Source organism: Malaya genurostris, chromosome 1 (assembly GCF_030247185.1).
Source record: "Malaya genurostris strain Urasoe2022 chromosome 1, Malgen_1.1, whole genome shotgun sequence".
Classification (NCBI taxonomy): domain Eukaryota; kingdom Metazoa; phylum Arthropoda; class Insecta; order Diptera; family Culicidae; genus Malaya; species Malaya genurostris.
The window spans coordinates 145217461-145238399 of NC_080570.1; the positions used below are offsets into that span (position 1 = coordinate 145217461).

At 37.6% G+C, this 20939-nt stretch overlaps 2 protein-coding genes and 1 long non-coding RNA gene across 3 annotated transcripts; 1 reads left to right on the forward strand and 2 right to left on the reverse strand.

Moving 5' to 3' along the window:
* The first annotated feature begins 674 nt into the window (after positions 1-674).
* LOC131426062 (zinc finger protein 675-like) lies at positions 675-9014 on the forward strand. The gene is made up of 4 exons (XM_058588492.1): positions 675-865; positions 930-2065; positions 8192-8365; positions 8433-9014. Exons 1-4 carry the CDS (start codon positions 758-760, stop codon positions 8818-8820), a joined length of 1806 nt encoding a protein of 601 aa, XP_058444475.1. The 5' UTR covers positions 675-757; the 3' UTR covers positions 8821-9014.
* On the reverse strand, positions 2071-4783 carry LOC131426065 (transcription factor grauzone-like). Its single transcript, XM_058588495.1, has 5 exons — positions 3951-4783; positions 3224-3893; positions 2994-3159; positions 2761-2937; positions 2071-2695 (listed from the first exon to the last, which is right to left on the reverse strand). The coding sequence occupies exons 1-5, from the start codon at positions 4071-4073 to the stop codon at positions 2350-2352; spliced, it is 1482 nt and encodes a 493-aa protein (XP_058444478.1). The 5' UTR covers positions 4074-4783; the 3' UTR covers positions 2071-2349.
* A 9528-nt stretch (positions 9015-18542) lies between the features above and the next one.
* LOC131425411 (uncharacterized) lies at positions 18543-19428 on the reverse strand. Its single transcript, XR_009228989.1, has 3 exons — positions 18901-19428; positions 18682-18843; positions 18543-18614 (listed from the first exon to the last, which is right to left on the reverse strand). It is a non-coding gene; the product is annotated as an uncharacterized LOC131425411 (long non-coding RNA).
* Positions 19429-20939: the final 1511 nt, after the last annotated feature.

Consider the following 20939-nt stretch of genomic DNA (forward strand, 5'->3'; position numbering starts at 1 on the left):
AGAATAGAATCAATTATTATGATGAATTTAATCATCGAATTTTCCCATTTGCAAACAATCTATGCGTTTTGACTAGAATTAATATTTGATTAAGTGTATTCATCATCATCATCATCAAAAATTTGTATTTATTAAGCAAATCTAAGATTTTTTAAATTTTTGTGCTCAGTCGTATCTTGTATACAACTCAGTTTTTTTGTTCTATTAAACTGTAATTTTTTCTAAGCTGAGGTATGTATGTATCCCTGCCCAGGAGGTTCCAAATGCTTTGCTGCGGGGGAATGTGAAAAGCATTAACAATAAAAAAAAACAATATTCAATGTTTGACATTCTAATCAATTTCAAGCACTGGTTTGTAATGTCTGTTTTGAATCTTAAATTATGGTATTGAATAAGTGAATGACACAAAATTCAGCTGGATGAAGAAGCTAAATGTGAAGGCTGAAATTTTTTCAGTTAATATGGATTCTTTTTAAGCCTCTGCGAGGAAAATCTCCGCGAGGAAATGCATAATTTTTTTTATTAATTAACCCGATTAACAACGGAACAAGTCTTGTGCTACGCTACGTGCTTTTGAAAAATTAATCTCCATACTTTTTCGAGGGGTCTATCGATTGACCACCTCATGCGTAATATATAAATGAACCGTCAATATTATGATTGTTTATCTGAAGTTTTCTGCCGAATTCACACTTCTTATACATTTAATAGCGGATTAGAATCGGTTTTGCTGCTAATAGGCCGAAGCAATAGTACCATGCGGGAGAAGCAGTGTAAGACGTGCTTCGAACCTGCGGGAGACAATTGTCGAAGCGCGGACAGTTCCGATGTGAAAGGGATTCTGAAAAAGCATCTCTGGTTTACGGTAGGTTTGGCATCCCCCCTCGTAACAGTAGCACCCCGCTAATGATGGGTTGATTTAATTGCAGGATGCTGATCTTGTTGGAGAAATTGTCTGTTCAGTTTGCTGGGCAAGTATCGACTCATTTCATAAATTTTATGTCTCGGTTGAAAAATTGTACGGGACAAGTTCAAGTAATGATAATCCTGATATATTGCTTGTACATGTGGCTTCCACATCCGATGAAATTGAAATCAAAGATGAATTGGAAAGTAGGTCTTCCAATGAATGCGATATTTTTCTACCGGAAAATGAAAATGCTATTTTTGAGGAAGATGACGAAACTTTGAACGAAGATCTAAAGAATGAAGATTCATTGGAACTAACCGATGAGGAACCAAACTTTTCTCAAGAGAATCCTGATGAGGTAATAAAAAGGCATGTCAGTCTTGACTGCGAACAATGCTCAGCATCCGACCTGACATTCAAAGAATTATTTGCTCACACGGAAAAAGTACATGCCAAGAAACTGACTTCAATAACCTGCTGTGGTACCAAGTATCACACTCGAATCAGGCTTTACGAGCACGTGAAATTCGTGTTCAACCCTCAGATGTATAAATGCAAGCAATGTGATCAGGTTTGTAGTAACGGAATAAATTTGAAGCGACATCTTCGAGTACAGCACGGTGAAGACATTCCTGTTCGACCGTACAACAATTCGAATCGACTGTTAAAATGGAAGCTCGGGGTCAACAAGACCGGAGAACAAATCAAGAAAGAACAAGAGGCAGAACAACGCCGCCAGAAACGGCAACAGGAGGATGAACTTATTTTGGAGCACGTGAAATTTGAGTGTGTTCCGTGCGGATTGAGTTTGAGTACGTTCGGTGAACTTTTCAGTCACAGCCGTAGCACACACAAAAACAAACCCGTCATTACTTGCTGTGGCAATCGGTATAACTCGAGGCAACGACTGCTGCAGCACGTTCAGTCGTTGAAAAACCCGGTCGCGTTTCGATGCGATTTATGCTTTCGCTGTTTCCGAAACGAGTACGCAAAAAACAAACACATGTTTGAGATGCATCCCACCGAGGAGGATCTGAAGTACAAGTGTAATCGCTGTCCGAAGGTGTTCGTGCGGGAGTTGAAGTTCCGGCAGCATATGAAGGACCACGAGGACTGTGACAACGAGAAAATCAAGTGTGAGGACTGTGGAAAGATGTGAGTATTGTAGCATTTTTGTGTAATCGGCTCCGACCAACTAAATTTTTCGGATAATTGTCGTTTAATGGAAGGACGCAATGAACTAAAGATCATCTATTAATTTAGCATTCAACTACACGTACTGTCACAGTACGATGATCATGTAAAAACCATGGCTTTCGTGTAATTTGGCCATTCGGTTTCAACCGACTTCGTAATCGATTCTTTGAATACAAATCCATTGCTTGACTAGTGCTACGATCCTACTGACACTCAACACTTCCTTCCAGATGAGCTTCTGGCTATTTCGTGAAGTATTTCTCATTCCGTTCCTGCCACCATTCGGCGTGGTGCATTTTCTTTTTGTGTGAGTGCATGTTGGCATGGGAGTTGAACGTCTTATCGCAAAAGGTACAACTGTACAGCACGTCTCCCGTGTGTACTGCTGCTACGTGTTCCCGTAGCGTGATTGGCTTTCGGAATGTTTTCGGACACAGCGTACAGGGATATTGCCGATCCCGGTGCTGGCGCCGTTTGTGACCCATCAGAGCTCTCTGGTGGGGTGAAACGTGACCGCAAATATCACAGGTAACTTCGGTTTGCTCGTGTTGTTGCATGTGCCGCCGCCAGTTCGGTCGATTCTTGAGCCTGCCAAAAAAGACGAGATTTGTTTTTGTTTTATAGAAAATACATTGGGAATTGAATGGCTTCACCATCGCTGACAGATTTCGCACTGCATTTTCAGCTCGGTTGGGTTTCGGTGCTCTATCTTATGCAGCAAAAATTGAGACCTCAAATGAAATCCTTTGGCGCAAATATCACAGATGAAGTCCGTTGGTTCGGTATGCTTCAATTTGATGTGGTTAGTCAATATATGACGAGATTTGTAGCTGGAAAAACAGTTCGATAAGACCAAATATGTTCTACTGTTGTTTTAAGCAATTACTATTTGCCACAGTGTTCGCATTTGCAGTTCTTATTCTCCCAATCGTAATGATCGTTCATATGTTTGTTGTATTTGTGTTCCACAACGAAACTTTTCGGACACCGATCACACTTAAATTTGCGCTCTTCTTCGGTTGCGTGAAACTCCTTCATGTGACGTTTGATACCTGGTCGCGGTGTTTAAGAAACATTATAACACTAATTTTAGCGGGATTGATTCGTCGAACTAACCTTCTTCGTTGGTAAAGTTTTTTCGGCATTTCTCACACCGGAACGTATCCGGAAAGAACACGGACTGAGTGTGCTGAAAGAGAAGAATTTTCTTGTAATATTTCCTACCACAGCACAGCACGAATGCGGATTTTTTGCCGTGCATGTCAAGTGAGTGCTTCAGAAAACCAGTAAACGTTTCACTTGTGAGCCCGCATTCATCGCAGGTACAGGCAACGTGTTGCCTGATCAATTCATCCTCTCTGATACGATCCTCGGCGGTTTTAGTTTTATGTTTGGCATAAATCTTTTTCGTTTTCACGGGCGTCTCTGTATCGCTCGTTAGTTTACGTTTAGCTGGATGACGTGCTTCTTTTGGTGGGATTGTGTTTTCTACTGTGCCGAAAGGTTGGTTCCATTCAACCGATTCACATTCGTTAACTTCCTGGGTATCACAATCTGATTCATCCATGATACCAGCCTCGTCGATGACCTCTTGTGGCAAAGTATCCTCCTGCTGTAGATCTTCAATCAGGTATTCAACTTCCATTTCGGGTTCTATTTTAACGGAAACTGGAATCGGTAACACAATGTGCGCGTAGAGTTCTTCGACAGAAGTGTAGAAACGGTTAAAGCTGTCAACTTCTTCCCAACAGGATCCGCATATCATTGCCCCTTGAAGTTCCGCTGCCTGGTGAGTGAGAAGATTGCGGTGAAATCGAACGGACTTGTTTTAAGTTTCATTTACCGTAAACCAAAAATGTTTGCTCAGAACCTCAGCAATCAATTTGTTTTTCTCACTGTGTACCTCCAAAAATACGGATTCTGTTTTTTTAAAACAGGTTATACAGCTATCGCCCGGTCCCGGCATTTCTATAATTAAATACTATAGTCTTCAGTCCTTCCGCTGATATGCAGAAAGATCGAAAGAATGTTCCGATTCGGAATAAATTCCGTTGTCTAATGAACGATTGTAAAATGAATAGAAATACAAAATCAAAACAAACTACGAACTGTCAATTACCGGGCAAGAAAAAAAACCCAACCGTACACACTGAGGGGTGCATCAATGCGATCAATGTTTAACGCTGTATCCCGCCTAATCCCGCCCAGCCATAAGTAAATAATTTTTACTTTTTTCGGTTTTATCGTATCATACTTAACTAGAGATTATGAGAGGAGAAAGAATATGAAATTATAGAGCCATAGTACTCAAGGAAGAGCAAGGATGTGAAGATAAAGTGCGAAAAAGTGAGACGTGACAAGGGTCATTTAAGTAAGCAGAAGGCTTCTCGTATCTTAACTTTTACCACAGACTAACAGACAGGACACTCAAATTAGATTCTTCAATCATTTTAACGGTCATTTCGAATATTCCTTTATTTGGGACAGTACTCACATGTGTCATGATGGCGCCACGTTACCCTATCAAAAACATCCTATCTGTCATCTAGACTGTGTTTATTTTTTTCATTTATCAACAGAGTTGCCATTCATACGGAATTACCTTTAATGTATTGATTTGTATACGTCCATGCGAATTTCATGCAGGATACAGATTTAATACATATTGCCAAAACTATATACATAATTGTGCCTACTTCTCATCGTCCAACGCAATACAAAATCAAACCTGTTTGGTTACAATATTTACTTGCTTCTTGTCTGCCGCCACTTAATTTCGGGTGAAAATTACCAACACAATAAAAAATAATCTAGATGAGCAACGTTGAGAAAAATAAATGGTTACTTTCTAACATCGCGATAAAGTTAAATATATTATCAACGTAATCCAATAATTTATTGTGACTATTAATTTTCAAATATTTTGATGAAATCAGGCATCCCTGCAAGCAGCTGATCGGTGTTGACAAACGAGGGGAAACCAACTAGTAAAAAAACTTTTACATAACACAAGGGGTGTACAGATAGTAAATAGTTCGCGCAGTACAATATAGGTGGAACTAGTGCATCACGAAAAAATATTTTTATAAGAATTTACTCATACTGTCATGTCTGTTAGTCTGTGCTTTTACCTTCTACCAGAGGAGTCGAACTTAGGCATCTTGGCGATACGAATCATCCGAGTCTCTGATATGTCAGAAAGTAAAGGAAAAGGTCGTTTGCCATGTATTATCCAAACCGGCCGGTGAATAAAAAAGTAAAAAAAATATAAATTCTTGTGTTTTTGGGATATCTGCCATTCATTCATTTTGAAGCGAAATTCCGGATGACACGGTGTTCTTTGAGAATCAGCGATAGCGGTATTCGGAAGAGAAATGTTTTCTCTTTCGACTGGTTGCTAAATTACAACTTGAATGGTATTTGTTCACCTGTAATTCCTTTTCAAAGTGGATATGTAGAGATGACCATTAGGACCGCTTACACCGGCAGTTTCCGAATCCATCCATTTATTAAAGTGTTAGCAATTTTGGTAATGTTCTACAACGAAATCAATTGTTTAAATTAAAAAGTTTTTTCAGAAGAATATTGAATAATCTAGCCAAGTCTTCTGCGATCGCTGTGCTGCTTAAGGGGCGAGCCTTGAACTAAGCAACAGTGATATGTTTTAGACTTTCCTTGAAGCTTGAAAAAAATGACACTATTAATTTTTTTCTCATGAGAATAAGGAAAATTTTTGGACACAGTTCGTGAGCCGGTGAACTGTTTCGAAATATCTAATGATTTACCCCTCAGCTTTAAGGGTTAGTGGCAGGGTCGTCAGAGAGATATTAGATCATTCAGTTACACTGAAAAAATCTAGAAACCTAGAATCTAGAGGTATCGATATATCTTATTGTTTTGTTTTGAGTTTTAGATAAATGTAGCATGATTTCCACTAAATATTTAGTTTTTACATTCATTTCATGACTTAATGTATATTTCCATGAATTTCATGTGTTCTACAAGTAGTGATAGTTCAAATGCTTTACACATGAAGCTAACATGCAAATTATTTTCAATGTAGGGGCACACAAATCTTGCCTCGGGCCCATTAATACGTAAAAGCGGCGCTGTTTGTTTGGTAATGATGGTTTCTATGGACAGCCTTTTTATTATTTATAAATATATCAGGTGTACAACTTTGCTTCCGCCGTTTTTTTTTCGAAATTAAAACCTTTATGTGCTTACAGATGTATTTTTTAAGGTATTATCCGTCGCTAGCGACAACTTCATCCCATCTTTTCGGCAATTTTGGATCCCGGCTCGAAAAAAGGAGTGCTCTTTTGACGCTATCCATGAAGCAATCCATTTTTCCAACTCTTCGAAGGATTGAAATTGTTGATCTGCCAGGCCGTGTGACATCGAACGGAATAGGTGGAAGTCAGAAGGGCGACATCTGGAGAATACGGCGTGTGGGGCAAGACTTACCATTTCAGCGTTTCCAGGTACTTTTTAACCAATTTGGGGACGTGAGGCCGAGCATTGTAGTGTTGGAGGATGACTTTGTCATGTCGTTCTTGATATTGTAGCCGCTTTTCTTTTAGCGCGCGACTAAGACGCATCAGTTGCGTTCGGTAGCGATCTCCTGTGATGGTTTCATCCGGTTTTAAGAGCTCGTAGTAAATCACACCGAGCTGATCCCACCAAATACGACGAAGTAGCTTGCCCGGGCTTTCCCCATGATTTTTTGCGTTTAGGATTATCGCTTCGAACCCACTTTTCATCACTGGTTACGATTCGATGTAAAAAATCCTTACGATTTTGTCTTTGAAGCAGTTGCTCATATACAAATAGACGGCGCTCGATGTCCCTCGGTTTCAACTCGTACGGCACCCAGTTTCCTTCTTTCTGAGACATGCTCGGGGCCTTGAGACGTTTTGAAATGGCTTGCTGATTCACTCCCAACGATTCGGCAAGCTCTTCTTGGGTTTGGCACGAATCTTCATCGAGCAATGCTTCTAGTTGTTCATCTTTGAAGGTTTTTTCTCTTCCACCACCATGTTTGTCTTCGACATCGGCATCACCGTAAGTTTCTGAGAGCATTCGATGCGCTTTAGCTGCATTTTTTTCGAATTGTAACAGAAAAGTTAAACTTCCCGCAAATGGCGAGAATTGGGCACACAAACAGACATTTTCGAGCGTGAATAATATGAAAACAAGAACAACTGTCACTGAAACGACGATGACAATTCGTTAGGCACTGTACACACTCACTTTAAAGGCATTATCTTCTATGTATTTTGACCAGCCTCAGCCGGTACAGTCACCTATCGGAAAACGGCGGAAGCAAAGTTTTACACCTGATATCATATTAGAAACAAAAGAACGGAGCAGTACACGGCGTTTAGTTTGGCCTCCGACGGTAGAAAATGCTGATTAGGAAAAATCCGTATATCAACTCTGATACAATTGCTGATTTGAATCCTACTTCGGTGGACAGGCATTCCCACAGCGGGTGCTGGAGATAATACTAAGCATTCAAGACGAAAAAAAAGCCAATTTTCCCAAAAAAATATTTGGCAACCAATATGCAGCTCTGGTCGAGCAAGCCACAGCCGGAACGGCAAACAATGAAATATGTCGTGAAGAATGCCTAAATAAGCAATTGTTACCATTACTACGCAGCCGTGATACTCCCTCCCTATTTTGGCGTGATTTGGCATCTTGTCTCTACGCCAAAAATGTTTTAGAATGGTATAAAGCGACCTATGGATCGGTATTGGGCTCTAGTCAAAGGATAACGGTCAATATAAACAACAAGCAACAACTAATCATGCACAATAAAATAAATAAAAACGTTGTTTTATTCCAATTCTAATCTGTCCAGATTTGGTCCTGAACAAGCCTTCACTGAATGTAATTTCACCGAAACCAGACCATTTCGTCGAAAGTCAGTATATCCATATAAAATGACTATATTGATCACACAGGATGTGGTTGAATGGATAATATTGCGCATCTTTTCAATTTATATAACAAAATTTATTGACTGATTTAGGGAAGTTTTGAGTTCTGAACTTATCAATGAAGTTATTACAATCTCAGGTTCAAAAGTCATCACATCCTGTACATGCACGTCCGCAAGAAGCACCGGGAGCCCCAGTTCGTGTGCGATATTTGCGCCAAAGCATTCCATCTGCAGTCGGAGTTTAAACGACACAAAATTCAACACGAAGATCCAGACCAGCTAAAAATGCAGTGTCAACATTGTTTGCGGTGGTAAGCATTGGATATATTTTTCAGCAGTAATTTTCACTGATGTTTTTTTCGCTCTCTCTCTCGGAAGGTTCAAAAATCGAGAATACTGGCGTGCACACGTTCGGTTGCACGTGGTCGGCGAAGTTGAATGTGAACTCTGTGGTCGAATATCTCCGAATAGACGGGCTCATCGGGCACACGTCAAAAATGCTCACGGAGCCCGGAACAAAAAGTGCACTTGGTGTGGGAAATGTTTCAACAAGGATATCAACCTGCGGGAACACATTGCGTCCAGACATACGGGCGATATGCTGTATACGTGTAGCTTCTGTCCGAAGACCTTTAACTCCAACGCCAATATGCATTCTCATCGGAAAAAAATGCACCCGGTTGAATGGTTGGCAATGCGGGAAAGCGCGGCCGAAGCCCAAATGCCGGCCGGGGTGTCCGGATCTGCCGATCGAGTTCAAGGATGATTAGATTCAATACGAATAAATTACTAGAAATAAGCATTTTTTTCTACAATTAAACGGTTTCAAGAAATATCACATTCCACAGCTGCCCAACCAACAAAGAAAATAAACCTGTTAAGTGAACGGACGAACGGCCAACTAGTAGTTTCGTTCAGCGTTGCGGTACGGATGAAGATGAGACATTTGCGAGAAATGTCAAACGGTCATAAGATCGTCAAGCGCCTTGCGGTGGCCGAATGGAGCGGCCCAGTGGTTGTCAACGTTTCGCGAAATTGACAATTTTTCATAAAACATTGTTGCTGCCATTTTAACAGTTCAAGTTCTTAGTTTTAACTGAAAACACAATCTTGATAAATTTAACAGTTAATAAAATATACGACAATAAGCTCAGACTGATAGGTTGTACGAAACTTGGGTTAAGCATCACTGACCTTACCTATGGGCAAAAGATAATGGGCACCGAGCAAGAAAGTTTCTCAAGGTCGAATGTTGATCGATTCCTGAAATAACGATATTAATTTATGATGATTAGCACGTATGTATAGCAGGTGTGCTATAACAGATGATGGCGAAATCAACTGTCGCTTTATAGACAATCTCGGGTCTCATAATCGCGGCACAAGGTTGAGGATAGTTTTTTTTTTGGTGATGCGTGTGAATGTAAATCAACTATCATCGTACGTATCCGTGTATAGACTAATCTACAACGCATGGTAGATCGATCGTTTTAATTGAGCTGAAGCGCTTTTTATGTCTACTATAGACACCACGTAATCAAAGCGTCATCTGACTAAAATTTTCTTTTAAACTCAAGGTTTTTACTGCCGTATCTTAGTCATCGTGAAACATTTTTCGAGTTGCTCTTGTTGAGAATAGGTTGAAAGTTGTTTAATTTTTGTTTTTATTATGTTCATTGACTTTTATTACTTACGACCATCAAATAGTGATATGACACTGCAATGCTAATTTTACTTGGTTTTATTCGCGTGTTTTTGGCATGTATTTCATGTAAGGCTATTTCACAGCGATTTCGGTCTTCAATCATTTCATTAATGCACGCTTATACTGGCTTTATTTCTGATTTGAAGTAGTCCTCCAAAAGTATACTATACCGATCCCAGGAAACCGACATTGTAATCTCTCGGTCCCATTGTCGAGCCGCTTCGAAACACCCATGCAGACTTGTCTTTTCATTCGGGTAATCATTCTGTTCTCTGGTGTATAATAATGAATTCAGGCAAATGTGTACTCGAAGTGCACTTGCGTTCGTCTTTCTAGCTCTACATCACTATGCGCGGGATCCAGCGGCAGGATATCTTTCTGATCTGCAGAATCTTGCTTAACTAAGGCATCCTCCATCTTTCCGGTCGTCCAGTACAATTTTATGTATTGTTATTATTGTCATATATTTTACCCCGGTTTCATCCTCCATTTAATGTGATTCTGACTCTGTTCTGCTTCGTAGGATCTGCCGCTGCGTGCTACGTGGCTGTCGGTAACATTAAAAATATTGAAACCGTTGAATCATGTGAAATAACATTTCAATTTACTGAATACTCTTATATCAAAGAAGGAAACTAATGATTCCTTCAAAGATAGAATAGAATAATTAATTCACTTGAATAATATTAACGTTTCGATAAGATATGTCACCGTGCTAATTTTGATCAGTTTATTCCGTGTCGTTGTAGGATCATTTATTTTGACATTTCCAATAGATAATTGCAAATAAGAGACTCTTCATTATTTTAAAATTGGGATGCCAAAACTCTTGTAACGCTTATAACTTAATAGATTTTAAAAAAGTACCACATGTAACGATTTATAACGCCTATAACTTACAAAAGAGTAACGCATGTGATACTTCGTAACGCCTGTAATTCACAAAAGAGTTACGCACGTAACGCCTATAACTAAAAAAATACTAATGCATGTAACGCTTCGTAACGCTAAAAACTTATGCAAAGTAACACATGTCACGTTTCGTAACGCTTGTAACTTACAAAACGTAACGCTTCGCAACGCCTATAATTTACACAAAAGTAACTCATGAAACGCTTTGTAACGCCTATGACTTACAAAAATGTAACGCATGTAACGCTTCGTAACGCATATGACTCACAAAAAAGTAGCGCATGTAACGCTTTGTAGCGCATATAGCTTACAAAACAGTAACGCCTGTAACGCTGCGTCACGCATATAACCTACAAAAAAGTAACGCATGTAACGCTTCGTAACGTCTATGATTTACAAAAATGTAACGCCTAAGACTCACATAAAAGTAACGCACGTAACGCTTCGTAACGCCTATGATTCACAAAAATGTAACGCATATAACTCTTCGTAACGCCTATGACTCACAAAAATGTAACACATGTAACGCTTCGTAACACCTATAACTTACAAAAAAGTAGCGCATGCGACGCTTCGTAACGCCTATGAATCACAAAAATGTAACGCTTCGTAACGCCTATAACTTACAAAAAATAACGCATGTAACGCTGCGTCACATGATTCGCAAAAATGTAACGCCTATGACTCACATAAAAGTAACGCATGTAACGCTTCGTAGCGCCTATGATTCACATAAATGTGACATGAGATTTACAGAATAGTAACCTTTGTAACGCTTTGTAACACCTGTAACTCCCTAAAAAATAACGCATGTAACGCTTCGTAATGAATATAACATACAAAAAAGTAACGCATGGAAAATTTCGCAACGTTTATAATTTACTAAAATGTAACGTTTTTAACGCTTCGTAGCACCTATTATTAACAAAAGAGTGACGTATATAACGCTTCGTAACAGCTATAACTTCCTTAAAAGTAACGCATTGTAACTCGTTTACCACAAGAATCTAACCAAAGATAAACTCAAGATTACAATGTCCCATACGATTCATTGAAAAATGTTGGGTCAGTAATCGTGAACGAGTTGGTTCAGTAATAATACAAGTTAGAAAGGAAACAAACATATGTTTACATTCAGCACATAATAATTTCTTGCCACAACTGACTTTTATGCTTCATGGGATGCGGCAATAACAAACTTCTAGGCAATGGTAGAATTTATTTAGTAGTTTTTACTTTCTTATCGTAAGAATCATAAGAAGAATATAAGCAAAATTGCCTTAATGTCGTCAATACTTTAACTTGATGTTTTGCCAAACATGAACAACTATGACAATGATCATAGTTACGACGCATCTAGTGATCAGACGTTTGTTGTTTTGCTTCAAAATACTGAAACTGACAGTGAACCGAGCACATCGAGGGGTCCTATTCAAATGATACATTAGGTTTTTTACCGTCATTGCAAACCTCCATCGGATGAACACATTTTGACAGTTCAGCAGTACTGTTTGTAAACAGAGTTTTTTTTGTTTGTCTATTCACAAATCGGATGAAAGCATTTATGGTCCATACCGTCTAAATAGAGTTTCAAAACATTTGTTCACGATTAAATACGGTTTGTTTTTGAGATTTATTAAATAAAAGTGACTAGTTGGTGTAAGGATGATTGTTTGAAATGTGTTCTTCGATTTTTGTTTAAGCTTGTTTGTAAACAGTACCGCTGAACTGTCATGGATGAATGCTTGTTCATTTGTGACGTCACGATAAAAAATCTAATAAGAAATCGCAGACTACTCTATCTTGAGTTTATCTTCGATCTAACCCTTATAGTGAACGCTTTCTAGCTTCTTTAACGTAACGTAACGCTTTCCATCTCACGATAATATCGAGTGAAACGCTTCGTCAAATGGATCATTTTCCCAAATTGGGGACGCCCGCCTGCGTTCGATTCCTGATAACGGCCAATAAACCATCTGTCAACAACTACTTTGAAAATAAATTTCTGGCAAACGATGACCACAAACTAAACTTCATTCGGTAGAATTTTCCTAGAACAGCCGAACTACCGAACATTTTCATTCTGCTCACAAATAAATATTTGTTGACAGCAGTACCTCAAGGTAACGCTGTGATATAACGTTATTTTTACTAAAAAAAATAAGTTACCGAACAGTTGAAATCGATAATTTAATTTAAGTGTGTAGATTTACGAGCAGATGGAAATGTTCATTTCAACTTATACAATAAATTAATCGAACGCGATCTTTCGATAGTTATGTTTGAAATTGTCGAAGAAAATGATCATTTGTCGATTGCTTTTAGGAAACAATTCATCTCCTTGAAATATTAACCACTTAAATATTTCAGGAAACGTAGAACTACTCTGTTTTTCAAAGTGCGTGGACACGCGAAGTTGTGAGTGTTGCGTATTGTTCGTAAAACTAAAAATATAGATAAATCTGATGCCCCTTAATGCTCCATTTGTTCTTAGTTCTAAAATTTTATTGATTATGTCATAAAACAAAAAGGATTAATTCCTATTAAATCGTTACCAACAAAGTCTAACAGATGGTGTCACCACAGTCTCAATAACATCCTGAATTCACATAATCATGCTCGCTGGGTGGTGGTATCATAAAAGATGTAACATTAGTAGAGATGATATCACAAAAATTTACATTATCTGTGCCACCATCATCTCGTCGGCGGGTCATCTTCGAACCTGAGTTCAACACAACCGGACACAAGTTTAGTTCGTCGAGGAAGTCCCCGTTTGCCCTTTTTACATACAAACCCACAAACGATCGATTTTTGTTTGTATCTCCCCGCTGGGTGATCAGCGCGACCAGCGAAATGTTGTAAGATCGCATCGATTATGAAATCGTAAGAAAAAAAAGAAAAGGTGTGCGTTCAGGTCCATCACATAATTCCGCACCGGCGCGTGAGATGCTGGCGACGTGTACGAGAAGCACGAGGGAGGCGCGGACCATTTTAGTATATTATCACACATCTCCGAAATGAAATCGAAAGTGAAGTGAAAACCGGTTGTCGTCGTCGTTGTCGTCGCCGTCGCAAAGTTGTTCCGCCACACCTCGAAACGAGATGAGAATGAAAAAGTGGAAACGAAAACGTTGAAAGCGATCCATTCCAAAAGAGGTCCCCGTCCGTCGAAAAAAGGGTTCAAATGGGTTGCGGAAAATCGGGGGAGTCAATTTCTACTAGTTTTTTTTCTTGGAATTTATTGATGATTGATGATCGGGGTAATGAATGGATTGAGATAACATAAAAAAAACAGATCATAAAATATTTCTAACAAACTGGAACTCTTTGATATTGTTTGATGTTTTTTGTGTTGAAAAAAACCTCATGCTTCCGAAACTATTGGAAAAAATGAGGGCTGGTCACGAACATAACCTTAAGTTATTGATGCGCAAAACTGTAGGTTTTCGATGCCAAAATTATGGCTATTACCGCATACGATCGCTTAAAAACGAACTGCATTCCAGCAGCGTCTCGTGTCCGCTGGCATCGCTCGAAAACCGAGGTGCTAATCGTTGATATCTCCAAAATGCAAATCTGAACGTGACACCGCGAAGACGGCCACGGACCACCATCCCAAAAAAAGAAGTTTCACCGCAGTGGATTCATCTCTCCTAGGATCCCTAGGATCCGGCAGCAGTTCGGAGTGCGTGTGATGATGCGACAAGACACGGCGACCTTTACGTAATCCGCCTTCACTTGTTTTAGTCGACGATCGGCACGGAAATTTCGGGGGTCGGTGTTCGGTTTGAGACCTTCGAATGAAATTGCTCTTTCGAGTGAGAGTGATTTGCATACCGCTTAGCCATGATCATCGGGTTTTTTTCCGAGTTGTTTTGACTTGGCGAAGTGAGCACTATGGAAACTTTTTGTTTTGGAATGTTTCGACTTTGATTAAAGACAGCGGTAGAGGAACTCTCCTTGGCATTCGGACGGGGTTTTTGGTTGATTATCATATTTTTCAACTTCGATAGAAAACAGGGAAGTAGCTGTGTCGTTTTTTGTAGGGAGGATTCTTGTCTCTTCCTAGGAAATTGTAGAACACACCTCTACATGCCTATATTTTATTTAGAAAGAATATATTTTTCTAAGGCTGTGAACCATTTTGCGGTTAATTTTAACTTTTGGTTAAAATCTGACAGTTGAGTCGTTATATTGTGTCGAGCAGTTAAATTTAACTAAAACTGCGGCCCATTTCAAAAATTTAACGAACGGAAAGTTATTATAATTTCAACTAAAGAATAATTATTAGAATTTTTATTGCAAGATTTTTTTCAGTGTCGGAAAATAACCATCGATCTGTCAAAAATAACCATGCTCTCGAGCAGGGTTACTTTTGACAACATCAAAATAACCACTCGAGCGTCAGATTTCAACCAAAAGTTAAAATTAACCACGAAATGGTTCGGAAAAGATTTTGACTTGTGGTTAAAATCTAACAGCCGAGTAGTTATTCAGGCCGTGGACCATTTCGCGAATTATTTTAACTTTTAGTTAAAGTTTGACAGTTATTTCCTATCGGGTAGTTAATCCCATTTCAAAGATTGATGGATGGAAAGTTGTTTGGGTTTATTTTGCACTAAAAATATAATTATATCAAGTGGTTCATCAATTGCAATACAGCGAACGTAAGAAGAACTTTGAGATAAACTTACTTCGTTTGAAAATGTAATGAGACTTTTCATAGGGGCATTTTCTGAAAGTATAAAAAGAAATTACACACTAGAAGTTTTTACTAAAGATGTGAAATTAAAATTTTTCTTCAAAATTTTTTTCAGTGTAACTATCGACCTGTCAAAAATAACCATGCTTTCGAGTAGGGTTATTATTGACCACATCCAAATAACCGCTCGAGTGTCAATTTTTTACTAATTTGTGAGATGGTCCACAGTCCCAATCCGTGGTTAAAAATAACCCTGCTCGAGAGTATGCACGCTCTATGGACATAACTCACGGTTTGAGTTAGGATTACTCAAATTCATAAACTGGAACAATATGTCAAAATATGATTATAGATTTGAATAAAATTCACTCAAGCCAAGAGTTCTCTCGCATTTAATCATACATTGGCATGTCACTCAATTTTGAGTTATATTCAATAAGAGTGTGGTTGTTTTTGACGGCTCAATAGTTTTTATTTTCGATACCGAAAAAGTTTGTCAAAAAAGTCTTAGGATCTATAGAAAAAAATGCTTCTCTGTAGTTTCTTTTCATACGATCAGTCAAGTTCTTACGTTTTCTGTATTACAATGGTTATACTACTTGTTAAAAATTTCTTTTTAGGGCTAAATAAAACCAAACATTTTTCCATCATGTGGAACTCTAAGGAACGCGTGGAAAATGAAAATAGATACAAAAGAACACCAGGCAGAACGCATGGAAAATGGAACATTATTTCGAACCTATACTGAAACAGAAAGGAACACCTGGAAAGTAAAACATAATATGGAAAGGTACGCATGGAAAGTGGAACATTATATGGAACGTTATGAGCGCGCGGAAAATGGTATATTATATGGAAAAGATTCAAAGGAACACCTGGAAAAAGGAACATACTATGGTAAGAAACACATGAAAAGTGAAACATTACCTAAAAGTACAAGGAACGCGTGGAAAATGGAACATTAACTTGGAATAATCTGGAACGGCTGGAAAGTGAAATATTATATGGAACTTGAAGAAATGCGTGAAAAATGGAGTATGATATGGAAAGGAACGCATGGAAAGTGAAGCATTACTTGAAACTATAGGGAACGCGTGAAAAATGGAACATTTTATGAAAGAATCTGGAACGACTAGAAAGTGAAACATGGAACTTCAAGAAATGCATAGAAAATGGAACATAATATGAAAAGGAACACATGGAAAGATACAAAGAAACGTATGAAAAGTGGAACATACCACGTTGAGGAACACCTGAAAATTGGAACATTATATGGAACTATTAGGAACGCGTGGAAAATGGAACTCTATGTGAAAGAATCAGGAACACCTGGAAAGTGGAGCATTATGTGGAACTTTTGGAATGGAACATTTTGTCGAACCGATACTGAAACACAAAGAAACATCTGGAAAATGAAACATAACATGGACAGTTACAACTTATTTTAAAAAGATTTTTTTAAGTAAACTCATTTTAATTCAGTCATGTGTTATATCTAGATATCAAAAATACAATACAAATATCTCAGTTTAGACACAAATTGCGCACGCTAATAGTACACGCTTAAAAATAGTTACTCAAAAATGAGTAAGATCTCACTCATCTACAGAAAAAGTGGAACAACTCTAATTTAGAGTAACTCCGAAGTTACTCAAATTTGAGTTCTTCCACTGGAAACGATATTTGGGTAAAATCTACTCATTTACTGAGTAATACTTTATTTGTATATGTACCAAAAATAGAGTAACTATCACTCAAATTTTGAGTGAAATTTTATTTCACATATACCAAATTTGCAAAAAAATTGCTCCTTTTCTGAGTGTATTGTATTAAAATATTAACTAATTGAACTCAATACTAAATCAAGTGGTGGTTGCTTGGAGTAGTGTGTCAATCGCAAATTAACATACATGTCAGTTATGCTCAGGCATCAATCATACACTTATTCCTCAGAAATGACATTTGAGCATATTCGGTTTCATTCTAAAGCACAACACGGAGTTTATCATTCCGGTTTTTGCAGACACAACACCGTTTGTGTTGAGCGACTCACCCTCGAAATACGCGATCTTACTAACAAAATATACAACCTGTTGCTACAAATGGTTATTACAACTTTTAGACTGATCTTGCGAATAGTAACAAAAAAAACGAGTTATTGCGTTAAACTCCAATTTAGAGTAGGAGTTACTCAATATCATTGATGATAACTACTCAATTATTGACGTTTCCATGTATCATTTGAAAATGAGTAACTAGTACTCAAACTTTGAGTAACTAGTACAAAGCGTGTAGTACAAAAGACACATGTCATTTACATCAGGGATGCCAGGTTAAATTTTCAAGCAGATTTAAAAATGTTTCTACAGAGCAATTCCAACAATTAACAGCCGAAAAAGTAGCAAAATCAGAACCGACTTTTTTCAATTTGATCGAAACTTGACACACGATTTTATTTACACGAATAGGGAGATCGATTCATCTCAACTCTGATTTGTAAAAAAAGGCGTATATATTTTTCCATGCAATTTGGGAAAATCTTGATAATTAGGAAACTGTAAATTGTACAAATATGATGGCCAAGAAGTTGTAGAAAATTAATTGGTCACTCTTAAAAATATATACACTGTAGAAAAACTTGAATACTTTTTCAAGAGTTGGAAAACCAATCTAAAAACTGAAATTAAAAAAACCGCCTCTTACACTCAGGAAAATAAAATGGTAACTGTTACTATATAGAGGGCCAACTTGACCATGAGCGTATAATGGTTTTCAGCCGACTATGAAATCAGATGATTTCAACAATGGTCAAGTTCATGTTTACTATGAATGGTATCGGCTCTAGAATAGTAATATTGAACAGTGTATTGTATGAATAACTAATACGATTGAGATGGTTAGCCTAATATTTTTTTTACATTGTAGTTCTTGCTATAACCAGAGTCATGGTATTTTTGACATTTCACTTCTAGTTATTTCGAAACTAAAGGCATTGGTTGATTCAACAATGCTGAAGATCAGCAAAACATGAGCTAATGTTAAAAAGTTTTATGAATTTAAATTCTAAAATAAGAACAACAAAATAATTTCATTAAACTCTATTTTATTTTCGCATTAAATCAAATGATAATATCAAATATCGATTAATATTTGATGGTGGAATATTTCCTGGTGGAATATTGCTTAGCATTGCTTGATAGCATCAGTTGATTCAAGGTTCTGTCCGGTGGAGTTTTTCCTGAAGCAGGAATTGGCAGCAGGAAAGAAATTATTAGCCAAGTCCAGATGCAAACCTCGATACTCACCTGCGACTTTCCTTGTGATACGAGCGAATTGAATCCGGGAATCAAATGATAATCTTCCTTTTCATCAATCGCTTGATGTTGTTTCTACAGCGACCGATAATGAATAATAAACCGTATACGAGATGTTGATTTCACTGGAAAACATAACAGTTGCCGGAAAAACTGTTAAAAAATTGAATTTCAACCTCGGAAACTAGTAAGGCTACAAACTTTACCTACCTGCAAGACCTACCAAAGTACACAGTCACAATATAGAATATTTTGTTCAAATCCATCACTGATGTGTTACCCATGTTCGAAATTTTCTGCTAAATTGTAACTGTATGTGACAATAACAGTACACCCGTTCATTGACAATTTGTATAGTCAGCACAAATGTAATACTTAGTAGGTTGAAAAACACTATACGATAATGTGCTTCCTACATAAATTCTGTTGATATGGACTACATGAATAGTGTTTTCAAACTACATAATCGTCTTTTAAACCATGTATCTATTTATGGTAACATTATTATATTGTGAACATATTTACATGGTGGCGATAACTATTTAGCTCCTCATATATCAAGGCTCGAGAGCAATTTCACCTTACTAGAAATTGTGATTTTAACTATTTGTTCTTATATTTGAGATGACTACCATTGTCAGGATGACTATGCCAGAAAAGTCATTAATACAAATAGTTTAGTCAAGTCGTAGTCTTGGTTGTCTAGTAATTTATACAATACAGATGGTGAATAGTCATATATCATGGTTGTTGCTACTATTTAAGCGTATAGTTGAAATGACAATGGAAAACAGTTTACGGTTACTATGGTATTTTGCTCAGAGTAAGTATTGGTTTTTGAATAATTTTATTTTGAACCTTAACTCAAAGCCCACAATTTAGTGCATAATTGGTTAGTGTGCATTGAAAAATGACGAAATTACAGCTTAAACCACAGATAACAGATATTCAGGCTCACATATGAACTATGTGTAAAATCAGCGTGGCGAACACTTGCAGATGTCACCACGATCGACACGAGGTGAAACTACGATTTGGGTGCAGCTTTCACATGAGACAAAATTTTGGGTGAAACATTCACTTCACGCTAGAGTTTTGTTTTTGTTGTGTTTGACAGGTTTATTTTTGTTTTATTCCGATCGAATTCTCGTGTGATTTATGCGACATGGAAATAAAGTTGTCTTCAACACTTAGGGAAATCGTGTGATAAGTGTTAAAATTGTTGCAGATGGAATTTTTCTATAACAGGCAGGATAATTTTGTTATCGTTCTAGAACGTAGTGGAAAGTTTTCAAAGATCGCGGCGAACAGTCGAGTAGGTTGCAGTAGTGATTCCATCGTATAGCAAATTTGAAATTTACACTGGATTTTGAAAAATTATATATCTGTTATCTGTGCTAAAACTATTTATCAGTATTCGCAGAACTAATTTTTTCCTGATAAAAGATAATCATTTAAATACCAGAATATAATTCTTCAGATTGAAAGAAATAAATTTGCTCATAACGATCTTTCTTCCAGAAGCAGCCTGGAGTTGCTCCACAAACAAACTGCTTCAATGGCAATGAAAAAGATCGTTTTTAGCTAGCAAAAATGGAAGTCAAGTACACGAATTTGAAAAAAATGTCCTTTTAACTGTTGAGAATAAGTGAAACTGCGGGTCAATAAATATTTGGGGCGTTCATTAGAAAGTTGTAAATTTAGAGATAAATCTGCAAATGTGGCATAACTGGTTGGAAGCGGACTGTGCCAATAATTTTCTCGCATGAGTCAAATCAAATATAAAAGGCACAACGTGGCGGGCGCTTCATTTTGCCTATCAGCGTAAATAGATCTTGGAGAAAGAAGTAGTGTAAAACGAAGTGAAGCAACGTGAAGTACAGTAGCGAAGAGCAGAGTTGAGTGGAGTAGAATAGAATATAACAAACACCGACAATAAATTATTTAAAATCTCATAAATTATGACTTTGAGGTTATTTATTGCTAAGGCTGTGTATCCCAAGACCGATCATTGACTACGCCACCGAAAGGTACGTCTGTTTGACGTTTACTAAATAGTTTCTCTCAATGGCTCACCGTTCGTTAATCATTTGCAGCAGAATGTAGCTATGGGGAATGGTCAATCGAGTGATTTATTAAGGCAATTTTTGCTTTCTTATGAACATCCTTGATTTGTTAATCGCCTACAGATAAAATGTATCGATCAAACTAGAAATCCTTTCTACTTACATTGTTCCCTTTCGCTTCTT

Coding starts and splice junctions, on each gene's coding strand:
- LOC131426065 (XM_058588495.1), bottom strand. CDS start 4,073: ATGCCGGGACCGGGCGATAGCTGTATAACCTGTTTTAAAAAAACAGAA. Junction 3,894..3,950: donor GCAAACATTTTTGGTTTACG/GTAAATGAAACT, acceptor CTCACTCACCAG/GCAGCGGAACTTCAAGGGGC. Junction 3,160..3,223: donor AAACTTTACCAACGAAGAAG/GTTAGTTCGACG, acceptor CACCGCGACCAG/GTATCAAACGTCACATGAAG.
- LOC131426062 (XM_058588492.1), top strand. CDS start 758: ATGCGGGAGAAGCAGTGTAAGACGTGCTTCGAACCTGCGGGAGACAAT. Junction 866..929: donor AAAAGCATCTCTGGTTTACG/GTAGGTTTGGCA, acceptor ATTTAATTGCAG/GATGCTGATCTTGTTGGAGA. Junction 8,366..8,432: donor TGTCAACATTGTTTGCGGTG/GTAAGCATTGGA, acceptor CTCTCTCGGAAG/GTTCAAAAATCGAGAATACT.